This window comes from Panicum hallii, chromosome 9 (genome assembly GCF_002211085.1).
Source record: "Panicum hallii strain FIL2 chromosome 9, PHallii_v3.1, whole genome shotgun sequence".
NCBI lineage: Eukaryota > Viridiplantae > Streptophyta > Magnoliopsida > Poales > Poaceae > Panicum > Panicum hallii.
The window spans coordinates 67,826,463-67,841,300 of NC_038050.1; the positions used below are offsets into that span (position 1 = coordinate 67,826,463).

A 14,838-nucleotide genomic window follows, 5' to 3' on the forward strand; every position below is an offset into this window, starting at 1 on the left:
CCGTTAGTACATGGAGGTACGATGCACAATGAAATCTATTGCAACTATATAATGATAAATATATATTTTAGAGTATGTGTTAAAATATTTAATAGATGAAAGAAGGCGTGAGATAGATAATTATAATTATTAGCTATAAATTTTATTTTTGTATTAATTATAATTAGCTCGTAAGGGAGCACGGGTTGATATGCTAGTTACTCGTAATTGGAAGGGTGGAATCACTTGCAACGGTGGACAAATGCGGTTTAAAGTTTTAAATACGGCACCAGGGGTGTATGGAAAATAGGTTGCATGTAAAGCATTTTGCTTAAGTAACTAGGGGTGCTTATATTCACACTTGTACGTGATAAGCATAGGTGAGCTTTATTTTGTAGGTTTGTTAAAATTTTCAACATTGTTTACGAGCGGAACCATTGAGGCTTGGCGCAGAAAACAACACTTGATTGCATTGACCCTTTGGTCCATCGATGCTAGTTTTTTCTCTTTTCATTGTTTCTTGCATTGGAACATCTATTTTAGCCCAAGTTTAACCGTATCTCTTCCAATCCATATTTTCTTAAGATAGTCCAGTCATATTGACGTAACGAAAGCGGCTTAACTATCGACACTAAAAATTCCATCCCTCTCCAATTAGACAAACAAATGAAGGTGCTAACTCGAGGACCCCTGTCTTTTGGATGGTGATGGATACCTATTTTTCCCTTTCATGCTAGTCAAGTACTAGTCTATATCATGACCTGCCACTCTATCGTCAGCTTTTATCCTTCAAGATTACCAGCGGAGGGTGAACCTAGAATTCGAGAGCAATTAATTATTGTACCTGACAACCAGCTCAAGTGGGCAAACTTATTATTAAATCTGATTATTTGAGAGCAAGTTTGAAATAAAAAAGTGTGCAACCTTACACGACCATTTGCCCTAAAACATATCTAATATCTAGGAAATGATAATTATTAATACTAGTTTTTTTTTGTTGCAAGTGGTGTCCACTTGCCACGTGTTCTAGCTTGTAAACATGTGCATGGTACTCTCGGTTCTACAAGTATACAGAGGAAAAAAAAATCTCCAACTGAACAAAACATGTTCGATCTTGGAGGAGAAAATAGCAGGCAGCAATATGGTTCGAAGTGAATAGATATGTCCAAAAGTTTCATGACTATTTCCTTTTAGCTGGCAAAGAATTTGGCACTCCCATCTGCTCTACTACTACAAGTTGCTGTCAGAAGCTGTCTCAACATCTCGCCCCGATCCCAAGCTGAAGCATACTCGCACGCACTCGTCAACTCGTTGCTACGACGAATCCTCGAAGATCACCATCAACTTCACTCATCCTCATTGTTCTTTTTTTTTTTGAGATTCACTCATCCTCATTGTTGCAGCCGAGCAAACACGGCAGTTGGCTCAAGAGAAAATAAAACGAGCTCCCAACACCTGGGCGCGAGCCGCGGCCACAAGGTGGGTCACACGACGCCCCACCAGGGAGAGGGAGGCGCGGACCGCGCTCACTGACCGCGCGTCTACGCGGCCATGATTGGTCAAGGTTCACTCGCGGTTGGGGATCCGGATCCTCTGAGGTGACGGGCGTGATGCGCTGCATGTGCTGGGATGGGACTGGACTGCCCGGCCCCGCAACAACACACGGCCGGGGGCGGATTCTGAAGCGGACGAGAGGGCCAGATGTGTGCAGTACTAGGCTGGCACGACCGCACGAGAGCCAGCAGGCCAGGGACACGGCATGATGAGCGGATCATGTGTTCTCCTGGCACTTGGCGAGCTACTTGGCTGCCTGATTACTCAGGCGTGGCCTACTTGTTAGCAGAAATACTGTGCAAGCTTAGAAAAATACTGCAAATTGATGCATCACGCTGGATTACTCAGGCATGCACGGTCTACTTGTCACCAAAAGTAATGTGCAAGCTTAAACAAATATTGCAACTTGAAATACCATAGGTGCTGGGTTCATATATTCATACGCCATCGCCACCTGAACCAGTACTAGTATCTCTAAAAGAAAATTTGGCACGTACACTGATGCGTGCCATCCTAGTCCCAATCAAAACTGAGCAAGGCATCCGGCAGCCGAAGCAATCTTTCTAGGTAGGGGTGCCGCTCAGCTCACAGTTTCCGGGCATAACAAATCGGCTGCTGCCAACGCGCGAAAGAGCACGGCGCAGCCACCACGGCGGAGCATCGGAACCGCCGACGGATTTTGACCGCCACCACCAGATGCGTCACGCGTCCCTCCACCGTGTGTGTTCTCTCCGTCACCGGCCCACCCCACCCTAAACCCTAGCTAGGGACATAGCGGTAGAAACTGGAAAGGAAGGAATCGCTTCCCTGGAACCAAATCTCCTCCATTGGTCGGAGGCAAAGCCCTTGAGATTCCACGACTACATTTCGAGTCGTCTGGAAAGCGATTAGGCACACAGACCACTCGCATCCGTGTCGCGTCATGGACTCTTAGTGCTTTTGATGTTAACCATGGTAACGTGCTGGGCAACAGTTCGAGATGCGTGCCACGGGGAATGGCCGGTCAGGCTGCAAAAAATGCAGCATCTCATAGTGCCACAAAGCAGCGTCGTACAAGTACAAAGGTGTTCGTGTCAGCAAGATAGATAGATAGATAGATACCTACGAGATGTGTGTGCCGGGTGCCTGCCTCTCTGCCTGATCGCGATTCCTCTTGTCCAACCAAGCACGGTTTGATTCGAAACACATGGACGCGCACGAATCTGCCGCTGCGTACAACAAGAAGCGGCCAAGCCCGAACACGATAGGGTCAGGTCAGGTCAGGTGACTCGTTGTTATCTTTTCGCTTGAGCCGAGGACCAGGTGACTGGCTACCTGACCGGTAGCTGTAGCCGGGAAAAGAATACGAGGATAAGATCTGGATCCTAGCATGGCAGCCTCCACGGGGTGCGAAGCCGAGCCGAGCCGTGGCGATGCGATGCGCGTACGAGATGCTGCTGGCCTGGGGAATCTCGGGGCTCCGCCCGCTTTCCCGATTTCTTTTCTGCGCGCCCCGAGAAAGGATGGATAGCCGGGGGTAGTTAACTCCGCCAGTGGCTAAACCCCCACCTGAAGGCGAATCTTTTGTGCGTGCCACTCACGGCCGCACAAGTGGTTCCGGCGGTGGCGCGCAAGTGTAGTGTGCTCCTGTACTTGTTAGAAGAGGGAGGAGCAGGTCACCACTGGTGTTTTTTTTTTTTAACCGGGGTGCTGCTACTCCACGTCGTCCGTCGTTTCCAAGCGCTCGTTTCGTTGGATTGGACGCCGGTGGTTTCCTTGGTGGCCATCCGTGGCCGAATCTGTTTTCTTTCGTTCACGCAAACGCTTCGCGGAGGGAACGGCGCTCGGCGCGCGGTCGCGGTCCCGCTAAAAGCGAATTACCACCGGTTGATCTTGATCAAGTCAGAGCGACACGCGTGCTGGGCGGTGTCCGTCGCGCGCACGCGGGTGATGGCCGTTGCTGTCGTAAGATGGGAGTAACCGCTGGCCGTCAGCGCGAGCCGCGGCTCCCAACTGGCAGGTCGCCACAGGGCGTAGGGCCGGACCACGGGTCCACGACGGGCGAGTCCTGGATGGGCGTCACGGCCCAGGACCACCATCTCTGACCGACCCAACAAGCCGGTGACTCCAGCTAGTACTAGTGTCATCCGGCCAATGGAGAGGCAACAGCTTGCAGTAGCGCATCTCCTCAGGCTTTTCATATCCCTCATCTACACGAAGATACACTGCTACACGCCTGGGGACGACGTGAGGCGGCCCGCGCGGCGGAAAGACGAGTCCGACTTGGGTGCCGCCGCGCGGCGGGCGCCGGCTCCCAGGGGCCGCGGGCGCCTTGCACTTTCGGTCGCCTTTTCCCCCATCACCCGCCACCGCATCATCCGCCGCGGGCAAATTTCCCACGCGCGCGAGCACGTCGCCCTCAAGGTCCAGTCCCCCACCCCCGCGTCGCCGTGCCACCTCGACTCTGTTCGTGGCTATCCACAAGGGGGGAAGGGGAGACCACGACGTGGCGGCTGGCGAGGCTCCGGCGACCCCGAGCCACAGCCACCGGTCGGTTGGATGGCAGCTCTCTGCTCTGTAAACAGGGATCAGAGGAGAGATCTGCTTGCTGGCGCGTCCAGGTGTCCAGCCCCAGCCCCCAGCTATGTTCAGCTACTAAAAAACATACACGGTCGCATCCCTGTCTGCAAACTTATATGGTCTAAAGTTTAACAATTTGTACACAGCTCGGCAAAATGGTTTTTCTACAAGGCAAACACCAAACAGTTGGCTGACACAGCCTATGAACCTGAAGGAAATTCTCCTAATAGAATGCTCAAGTGTTGAAACGAGGGTCATCAGGTGCTTACCCTGAACTGTAGCTTTCTAACCACTACCAACAACTTACTACAACGAATAGGAGCCGTGCATTTCAGCATTGTCCAGCAAGCTCTTCTTGGTCCATAGTGATCTTTCCAGACAGATGGCTCAGGAAATTAGTGTGCAGCGCATGACCAGCCTTTGTCACGGAAAAAGGGAAAGATAAGTTCAGGTGCCACAACAGAGCTCTAAGGATAGCATAAACAAGGTAACAAAGTAGAAGGAGAAAACAGAAAAAAAAAACAATTTACAATCAGTTTCCATTAGACAGAATCTTCTTGCACAGAAAGGGTGCACAGAGAATATGCTATGGTTTCAGATAAACCCTATTATCTCAGAACCACATGTTGCTTCAAAGCGAGAGGTTGCGATGCGCTAACGAAAAAAAAGGGGTGGCCTATAGTTTAAGGTCACATCAGAATAATGAGTGTCAAAGCAATATGCAAGGCTTTAGTTGAACTGGCCTATCACAGTAATGGTACTCTTTTGGGGTAACAGTAATTTTCCCTAACTTTGACTAGGCCTCTGATCCATTAGCAATCTGACGTGTCTGGTATTTTAACTGCCATGAACTACATAATCTTTGTACCTACCACTAAATGGTATCGAGAATTAACTTTGTAAAGGGAGTAGTCAACCAAAGCTAGTAAAGGCAAGGCAAAGCGATGATACAGAAAATTAAACACCCTAAAAAAGGGAGACCAACTCATAAAAGTTAATAAACTTCACGTAATCACATCAAATGAACACTTTATGTGAGAGTTGAACTAACATAGGCTAAGATCCACCGTATCATTAAGATATGGTGAAACTTCATGCTTTTTTATTAATATCATATTATCAAGAAGATAAGCAAATCAAACCCAAAGATCAACAAATCAGCAATTTCAGAAATGATGACTGGTGAACTTATACAATCCAAAATCCAAATAATGGAAGAAACCTGCAGAATATAACTTATGAGGCTCAGCATGCATTCATTCAAACTAGTGTACGGAGCAGCATGAGCCTGGAACTTGTGAGGTGGCTAGTCTATTGAACAGGAACCTATCTTAAAAGGCAGCTGCTAACTTGTTATAAAAGTATACAACAAACACACAGTTGAATTTAAAGAACATACCTTATAGGCAACTATATGAGCAATTGGGAAACCCTGGTTACCATTCTGTGCAAGAAGCGAGAAGTCACCTATAAGATCTAAAATCTTGTGACGGCAAGGTTCATCTTCAAACCGCAGCGGTGGATTTAGCCAGCCACCAGACATGCTGTCAATTGCCAAAAGAAAGTAGTATACAGTTATTTGATATAATGAAAAACAGAAAATACTGAATTTGAAAGACGCAGCAATTTCATTCCTACTCATAAGTCGCGACGTCATCGATGTCCAAAGTTTGAAAGAAAAAGGGGGGGGGGGGTTGCAATGTATGGCACACCAACTTTGGATGGTCAACCACTAGCTGACTTGATATGAACTTTGGCTTTTGTAAAGCAGTACATATTCATATTTAATTAATCAATACAAAAGGATGAGATTCACTGTGATGCTACCGCGGGGAGTATATATAAAAAAGCTTCTACGAAAATAAAATTGTTTGAAGCTTGGTCTACATGTCCATACTAAACTAGTTCATACAAAGGTAAATATGAAACAAAGCACCTCTCAGTTTTATAAATTCTCTAAGAGCAAAAAGATCATCTGTTCTAGCCATTTTTAACATATGGTATTTGAGAAATGAAGCAAAAAAAGGTTAATGTTATAGTTGCATTAGAGATGTCAAAATACGCCCAAATCGTGTCACTCTGTATTGGCAACATAGCAATAGAATATAAATTTGTTTATGAACCTATATCAACAAGGAGCCCACCAATATGCAGTTTTGCATGAAGTTAAATAGACAAGTAACATTTTCCAGAATATTAATTCTTCACCTGCAAACCATAGCATTTTCTAGTGACCCTCCTTTGATGAGCCCAGAACCACGCATTTTTTCGATCTGCAAAATTCAAAAATGCAGTGAGCCAAAACATGTTCACCAATAAAGAACCCCATAAGAAATTATCTCTGTAACACCCAAACAATAAAAGGAGAAAATGTAAAGCCAAGTGCCACAAGGCCAGCAAATTTGCAAGAAAGATATAGTTTTCAGCAACATTCCAAGAAAAAAAAAAGAAAAAAAAACACAGAACTAAAACCAGCAAACTTGTGAGGATGACCAAGTACACTAGAAGATGAAAACCATGTATGATGTATCACAAGATCATGACAAAGTACATTAGCATGAAACCATGCACTAGGCAAGTAACTTAGTCACACAGTATTAAAAGAGGTCCTATCAAGTAATTCATATATGTAAATGCAGATCCAATACATGTTAATAGCACGTAATCGACACAAGTGAAGAAAAACATATACTAGATGTATGAGACCTCTTCAAATATACAGAAAGTTCTTGCCGGAGCAATCTCGCTTGAGTATATATTAGCATCCAGGTATGTAAAAAACCATTGACACCCAATTGCTGGCACCTGCAATACAATGCACAGTTTGATCACGGTACAAACATGTTTCAAATATTTTCACCATTTTTATAGTCCAAAAGTAGTAAGATAGGAAATATGACAGGCATCTGCCAGAACCAATGCACAAGTATTTTACTAATGCAGACAAGTGAGGATACCCTTACCTCTTCCTGTTTCTAAAAAGAACATTTGATGATCATTCAGATAAGTGGTAATAACATTAACTAGAACAAAGCTAAGCCACAAAAGTTCCCAACATGAAACAAAATAAGGCCCCCAAAGGTCAAATTTGGGTAACACTGATCCATCTTAAAGTTTATAGTGACCGAAGACCTCAGCCCCCTTGCGTTATTCCATATACTGGTACACTGTTACTGATAATTTTATAACCTGTGCATCATTGATTCATATGAAACGAACCAGTTGCATATCCAGAACGAACTAGTTTTCCTGATTACCCAAGGAAGAGATGAATATACCTTTGGGAAATCAATTCCATAGCTGATGCGGATTCGTGAGCTAGGGAATGCAGCTACGAAGCAATCATCTCTCTGCAAGTAAACAGGTTCATGAATTTGGGGGGCCAGTTTCTCCAAGTTTTGGCCACTTGTATCCTCTGCCGCACACAAACCTGCACTTCGTATTGCCTCTACCCACTCTTGTGCTGATCCATCAAGCAAAGGAATCTGTCATTGCTTAAACAGTTTCACATAAATCGAGAAGACAACAAGTTGCAACAATCTTAGTTTCCTAGGAATCAAACATGGACAACTCACACCTATGCAAATGCAACTATAAGTACCAGTAACAAATTGCCAGTTGGGAGCTAGAACGAAGTGGCAACAGATCAAACGTCGACGCACCTCGTCGCCACCGCTGACCTCGACGCGGCAATTGTCGACGCCGAGCGCCTCCATCGCGGAGAGAAGGTGCTCCACCGTGCGGACCCGCGGGCCCCCGCCTTCGCCCCGCCGAAGCGTCGTGCAGAGCTGCGACCGTGGCTCGGCGTTCCCCACCTCCGCCGCCACCCTCGCCTCCTCGCCGTCCACGAGGAAATACCTACCCTCGCCGGCGTGCGTCGGGATTAGCGTGGATGTGACGCGCGCGCCCGAGTGGAGGCCCACGCCAGACCTGCTCACGGTCGCCGCCAGCGTTTGCTGCGGCCGTCCCGTCTGGCCGAAGGGGTTAGTCTGTAGAGATGGGTTTCAGATAAAGATTCTCAAACACTAAGGTGTCGCTGACTTTACTCACCGGCTTCCAGGAGAAGGCAGCGCGGGAGACGGACTTGAGGGCTCGGGCGGCGGAGGAGGACATGGCGACGGCGGGGCAGCGAGCAGCAGCGGAGGCACTGCTCAGCTCGGTCTAGCTCGTTAACGAGCTGGCTCGGCTCGTTAACAAAACGAGCTAAAACCTCAGCTCGGCTCGGCTCCTTTCGTAGAACCAAAGGGGACAAGAAGCTTTTGAATGCTGAACGCGAACGCAGGCAACGCAGGATCAAACCATCAGAAGAAAGGCATTTCGTTGAACTTTTGTAAGTAAATCTAGCACCCGAAAGCTCATTTGTTCTGCTGCAGATAGCAGTATCGACCGCAAATTCAAAAGACCCCGGAAGACTTCCCTTGTTCCAACTCAATCAATCAAGCACCATCTGCCAAAGGTAAAACCATGATGAGGCCTACAAATCTGGAGTCAAATCGCCGGCAAGGCAGCACGGAAAGGGAAAGGCAGATATTGAATGAGGATGAGGTCAGTTGATTTGCTGGTTCTGGAGGGGACGGCGTGAGAGCCGAGGAGGGGAAGGACACGTCCGGTACCTCTGGGCCATCGCCATCGATTGACGGCGCGAGCTCGAGCGGAACAGCAGAGGCGCGCTTCTCTCCCCTTCTCCGGCTGCTGCTACTGTGGGCTGTGACTTGTGAGCTGAATCGGACGGGCGCGCCGCGGGAGACGACCTAGACGGAAATGGGGGAGTTGGGGATGGAGTGGAGCGGCGGCGCAGCGTGCGGCTTGGCCTCTCCTGGAGGCTCTGGCGGCGCGAGACGAGATGAAGTACACGGGCTGATTACAAGGGTTGACGGCTTGTTAGGCTTTGACGGCCTGGGCTGCTTCGCTGCATTACAAGTCCTATGGATGAGCCTATTACATAGTTTGAGAATGTAGAAAAGTGGAAATCATTGAGATGTAACGAGGCAGATTAAATTCACAAAAACAAGGCCAAGCCCAAGAGAGCTTTCATGAAACAAACAATACCATACCTCCCAGAGATTAAATGGAACAGCATAGTCATTATATAGTTGAGTGATACCCTTGAGATTCAATGAAACCTCTTTTGCCTTAGCAGCTTTAGCAGTCTCTGTATCAGCAAGAATGCTGTAACGAGGGAATGGATGGCTTGATGATTTGAGAAGCACTTCAGTTCTCACTCTCCTCCTTTTGTTCAGCTGGATGGTGCCGCCTTGGTTCTTGGTTTCATCTCCAGTCTCCATCTGGAAGTTCAGGAGATCCTTATGTAACTCTCCTGCTACATTGCTAACTGCCAGGTTGACTTGTCAAGTATCTCAGCTTTTCTAGCATAAGCTCTAGCTCTTGCAGGCTCCCCGCAGGGCACAGCAGCTTCCAGTTGTGGACAAGATTCACTATCTGGTGCAGCACAATCTGTACATCCTTCCAGCTTCCATTCTGAAAGCAAAGAGAGATTCTTAGCTTCCAAAGCCCCCACAGGGCAGCAAAAGTAAAAATATTAACAACAGCATTTCTTTCATTACTAACCCAAAACTTGCCAATGGATGTAAAGTCAGAGGCTCAGAGCCACAATTTATGTTAACTACTTCAGAGATATGGCACCAAATTTGTGCTGCTACCACACAATCAAATAAGAAACGGTGGGATGTTTCCTCCTCATTACAGAAAAGGCATTTTTTATCCTCTATTCTTTCTTTTACTCACATTATCTCCAGTCATTTATGTAATCATATCACCAGTATTTAAGCAAGTTCTTCGCAGCTATTCATGGTAAAATAACTCGTCTATTAACTACCAGTAGAAGGTAGTAAAAAACACATTTGTCTAGTATTTGATGGGCATGCTATAGGCAAACCTTACCAAATCCAGCAACTTTTTTATTCATATTAAACAGGACACGTCAAAACATACTACTAGCTTTGTTTCTGTATTATCAAGATGCATGGGCCTTGGATCCTGTCCGGGAAATAAGCATATGAATGATAGAGTTGCAGTATAGACCATAAAATTCAGGCGAACTACACAAGAAATGAAGGTAACCTTCAACTAACACACAACATGATCAATGGCTTGTGCTTATGACTACCCAGAGACAACATAATTAAATCATCCACAATATAGTGGCCCCCGAATGATTTGCTCGTGTGTCAATAGAAAACCCCCAGAATAGGATAATTATCACCAAAACACCAGATAATGTTTCCAGTATGATGAAAGTATTAATGCATCCATAGTTCAAAATTTTAGTGTAAAAACAAGGATTAGGGCACACCTCTTCTGGATGCATATGATTAACACTCTGCAGAGAAACCAAATTAGAACCACCATACTCCAAAAGCTCATTTTCTAGACCGAGCTCGATCAGTGTCCTCTATAGATGCTCATGGAAAACTGTGTCCAGACATTGGACACTAAGTTGGATGATCTGTTTGATTGATATACTCGCTTCCAGAAGCTGGATCAACAGCAGTTGCTAAACCCGATGAGTTATCTGAACCATGCATTCCACTTTTCCCAACACCCTTGAGGGTGCGTAGAGCATTCATAACTATCTCATAGTACTATTCACGCTGCAACATTATCATATCATGGTGCCTTTGATCAATTTGACTATTGATAACATCGGCATTGGAGTCAGGTTCAAGTGCTTGAGATTTCTCCAGAGGCAACAGGACTACAGCCTCATAAAATCTGAACCCCCCACACAACACAAATAAAAATAATCAGCTAGCGGATATGAAAAAAACGTTATCAAGATTGATATATTTTAGGCTGAAAAATACCACAGCAAGTGATTAACCTTAGGTTCTCAAATCTCTTGCATATGGCACTCAAATTCAGCAGTCTAGAATCTTAGTTGAGAGGTTGAAGGCATCTCTAGCAAGAATATCTCTTTTATTAGGGTTATTAATCATTTTCTTTCAAAAAAAGGGTTATTAGTCATAGATGGTCTCTCAAGGCATTCCACTGCCAAGTAATATTTGTAGTCTGACTCATTGAAGTAACTAGGGGAACCCTTCCTCAACTTAGTACTGATTTCCTCAACAGTTCCTCTGTCCTCTGGGCCAATATATATAGTACTGCAAAAATCATATAAAATTACAGACCTAAATTCAAACAGTTGAGAAATTTTGAACACGAATGTTGCACTTGTAATTTCCCCGTTTTCATATTGGCAGAGTAAGGAAAGGGAGGCTGACAGTATTACCTCCATGAGTGCAGAAATAAGCCGCATCGCAAGCTGATCACCATTCTCAAAACATACCAATTGATGAAACGTTAGTTGAACTAATTTCTTGCGTAAATCATTGCCCAGTGTCTGAGCCAAGCGGGAACCGTTATGCTGGAAAAGAAGTTGAAGCAAAAAGAGTGCTTACCTTAGTTGCGTAGGAATCAAACATCGAAAGCTCACACTTACGCAACTAAAGTACCAGTGACTAATTGGCAGTTGGGAGCTGAAACGAGGTGGCAACGGAGCAAACGTCGACGGACCTCGTCCCGCCGCTGACATCGACGCGGCAATTGTCGACGCCGAGCGCCTCCATTGCGGAGAGAAGGTGTTCCACCGACCACCGTGCAGACCCGCGGGCTGTATTGTCCGGGTACACTACGACGAATCGATACAGGATTGAGATAGAATCAGGGTAGGGAAAGAAGCAAATCAAAGAAGCAGAGGAAGGGGGAAGAACAGACAGAGAAATAGTGCACGACATGACCGTGGCTCGGCGTTCCCCACCTCCGCCGCCAACCTCGCCTCCTCCGCACCGCCCACCAGAAAATACCTACCCTCGCCGGCGTGAGTCGGGATTAGCGTGGCAGTGACGCGCGGGCCGGAGTGGAGCCCCACGCCAGACCTGCTCACGGCCACCGCCAGCGTTTGCTGCGGCCGCCCCATCACGGACTTGAGGGCTTGGACGACAGCGGCAGAGGATATGGCGATGGCGGGCCAGCGAGCAGCAGCGGAGGCAGGCACAGTTTGCAAAACCCGAATATTTACATAAAACCCCCTAAACCGGATCGTATATTTACACAAACCCCCTAAATCGGACCGCGATTATGGATCGCGATCCAATTCATGGGGTTTTATGTAAACGTTTGGATCTCGATTTACACATAACACCCTATACACTTCTTCAGAAAACCACCGGCTCGCAGCCCCGCGCATCCGCCCGTCCGGCGACGGCGACGCCGCCTCAACATGGCGAGCGGACCTCCACTCCTCCCCCGGTTCTCCTCCGCACTCCCCCTCCATTATCCCCTTCCTCGATCCGGCGACGAAGCGGCGATTTGCTGGGGCCTGGGTTTGGCGGGGACGCTCTGCGGCAGATGACGGTAGCAGGGGGTGTCCGGCAGCGCGTGTTCGTGGGTTTGGCCGGCAAGGCCTCACGGACTGGCCAGACATCCTCCTCGTATTTCCGCGTCTTCGTCGGCGGCGGTCCTCCCTCCTCCGACTGATTTGAAACTGCTATTGCTGCCATTGATCAGTTCAGTCCACGCCATACTGATCCTAGCCTCGAGCGATAACTTATCCAGATTTATGGATTTTCTTACATGCCGCTTGATTTGGTGCCATTCGATGGGCACTGCTTAAGTGCTTAGTGCTTACCCTCGTCAGTGCGTCATGGACGGGAACTGATATGTGCTTGCAGTACTCCTTCATGTATGCCGGGTACGAAGCTGCGGAGTTCTTGGTTTTTTTAAGGAACAGGAGGGGTTTTCTTTTATCCATACTGATTATATCCTTATTCTTATCTTTACCTATTTCTAAAGCAAGGATTGATTCATTGGCCTGTTTTGGACTTGGACTTTATTTTACTCATGGGCCGAACCGTTCGCTCTTTCATCCACAGCCCGTTTCTCTTCCCTTTTTTTCCACGGCCACCGCCCCACGCCAGCGCCTCGCGTCGGAACTGGTGCGCGGCAACATCGGCCCATCTCCACCTCCAATCTATTTTCTCCTCAAATACCGAATCAAATCAAATACTAAACCCATATATCTTGCAAAAATCAAGACCACAGAGGGGAGAGATCAGAGGTGGAGGAGCTGACTGGGGAAGCCGAGAAGAAGGTTGGGCGGCAAGTACTGGCGGGCGGCGGTCCAGCCTGACGGAGATAGGGACTGCGGCCGACCGCCATCAGCGCAGCTGAGTCTCCCTCGCCGTGGCCCAGCAGATGGAGTCGTGTCACTCGTGGATGCGCTATGCTCGATTCAGGTGGAGCTCGGCTAGACTTGGATGACTTGCAGCTGCAGATCTTTGCTCGGTGAAAGGGAGCAGATTGGATTTGTGTAGATTTTGTTGCTCGACCGGGAAGAATATGGGAGCTTGAAATTAGAGAAGAGAAAGGGGCATGTAGGTGGCTAGCTGCTGCTTGGATTGGATTTGGATGGTAGTAGAGAGAGATGGGTGGAAGAAGCTAGCTGTTGTGCTTCTTGTGGAGAACAACGAAGGGAACAAAGGAACAGAGAGGAGTGGCGGCGGCAGCTTGGAAAAGAGAAGAAAGGGCTGGCCAGCGACTGCATTTCGTTTTGATATGGGTGCATCTTGAGTTCTTGACCATCAAGTGCCCAACCAAGGACAGGAGGGGTTTGATATTGGATTAGCGGGCCGAATCTTCTAGATGCATTGAAGTTATTAGATGAATCGAGATGCCAGCCCATTAAATATTTGGATAAATAATATCTTGGAGGAGATGATAATATTTGCCCCAAATATGCATGATGTAATAAATATTAGGGTCAGAATCAAATTCGAGGTTCTCAAAGCAAAGTAATAGAATTTGTATTCTTACAGTAGCAGCTAATGGACATTATACTATACGTAATATAATTCACCAGTATTTTATCATCTTCATCTATAGAGATATGGTATATATCCGTAACATCGCATAGGTATATTTGGTAGTATATTTAAAAAGAAGAAACAGGGAGACAAATTCGAGATCCAAACAAAGAGAGAAAGGAAAAAAAATAAGCTAGACTACAAATGATTTTCTATCCACTGAACCATCAGAAGGGACTTATGCGCTCGCGCACGAAGTGCAGCCCAGGAAAGCTCGCACTGAAAAAGACGACGTGCTTTTGCTACAGAAAGGAGCAGCTTCTGAAGATTAGATCATTCCTCACCATCCAAATACTTTAGGACATCAGGACATGAGGATGATAACTTGCATGAAGAAAGGAACATTTAGTTACCCTTTGAAGGTCTCCAGAGTTTGGTAGGATGCAAATGGATAGGTATATGCACTTGTATAGTCTGTCAGTAGGCTTTGGCAAAATGGCAGTGATGAAATAGATGGACTAGTGTTTCTTCAGTGTTTTGGAGCACAGCACATAGTTATAACTTTGCAAGATACATATTTTTCTTCTGAGAAACTTCGTGATGCTCAGTTTGTCTTTTAGAAGAAGCTAGAAGAAGACTTTATGTTTATACTGGCATGATGTTTTCCAAAGCCACCTGAATGATTGATGAATGATTGATGGGGATTGGCATAGTTCTTGGTTGTAAAATGGGGCGCCCACAATTAAGAATGAAAAAATTACATGTATACCATTGATAATTTAACTCATCCTTTCTATACCATCCAACTTTAAACCATCCCTTCAATATTATTTCGTTGGTTCTTATATTTTTCATCCCTCACGTGCCATTGCCGTTATCTTTATGGTTCTAAGGCTATCCGCACTACTTCCTCCAAATTTTTCCT

The 14,838-nt window shown here is 46.5% G+C and overlaps 1 protein-coding gene across 9 annotated transcripts; it reads right to left on the minus strand.

The window, feature by feature from the left end:
- Positions 1-4,193: 4,193 nt before the first annotated feature.
- LOC112874804 (probable UDP-3-O-acyl-N-acetylglucosamine deacetylase 2, mitochondrial) lies at positions 4,194-13,853 on the minus strand. Of its 9 annotated transcripts, XM_025938344.1 has the most exons (12): positions 11,827-13,853; positions 11,626-11,740; positions 10,406-11,476; positions 9,147-9,570; positions 8,706-9,001; positions 8,143-8,539; positions 7,694-8,081; positions 7,371-7,555; positions 6,799-6,897; positions 6,301-6,365; positions 5,492-5,636; positions 4,194-4,510 (listed from the first exon to the last, which is right to left on the minus strand). In XM_025938344.1, exons 6-12 carry the CDS (start codon positions 8,203-8,205, stop codon positions 4,424-4,426), a joined length of 1,032 nt encoding a protein of 343 aa, XP_025794129.1. In that variant the 5' UTR covers positions 8,206-8,539; positions 8,706-9,001; positions 9,147-9,570; positions 10,406-11,476; positions 11,626-11,740; positions 11,827-13,853; the 3' UTR covers positions 4,194-4,423. The 9 variants fall into 9 exon arrangements, with proteins under 9 accessions (XP_025794129.1, XP_025794127.1, XP_025794126.1 ...); XM_025938342.1 differs by having other exon boundaries at positions 10,406-11,740; positions 13,183-13,853; XM_025938341.1 differs by having other exon boundaries at positions 11,565-13,853.
- Between the last annotated feature and the right edge of the window lie 985 nt (positions 13,854-14,838).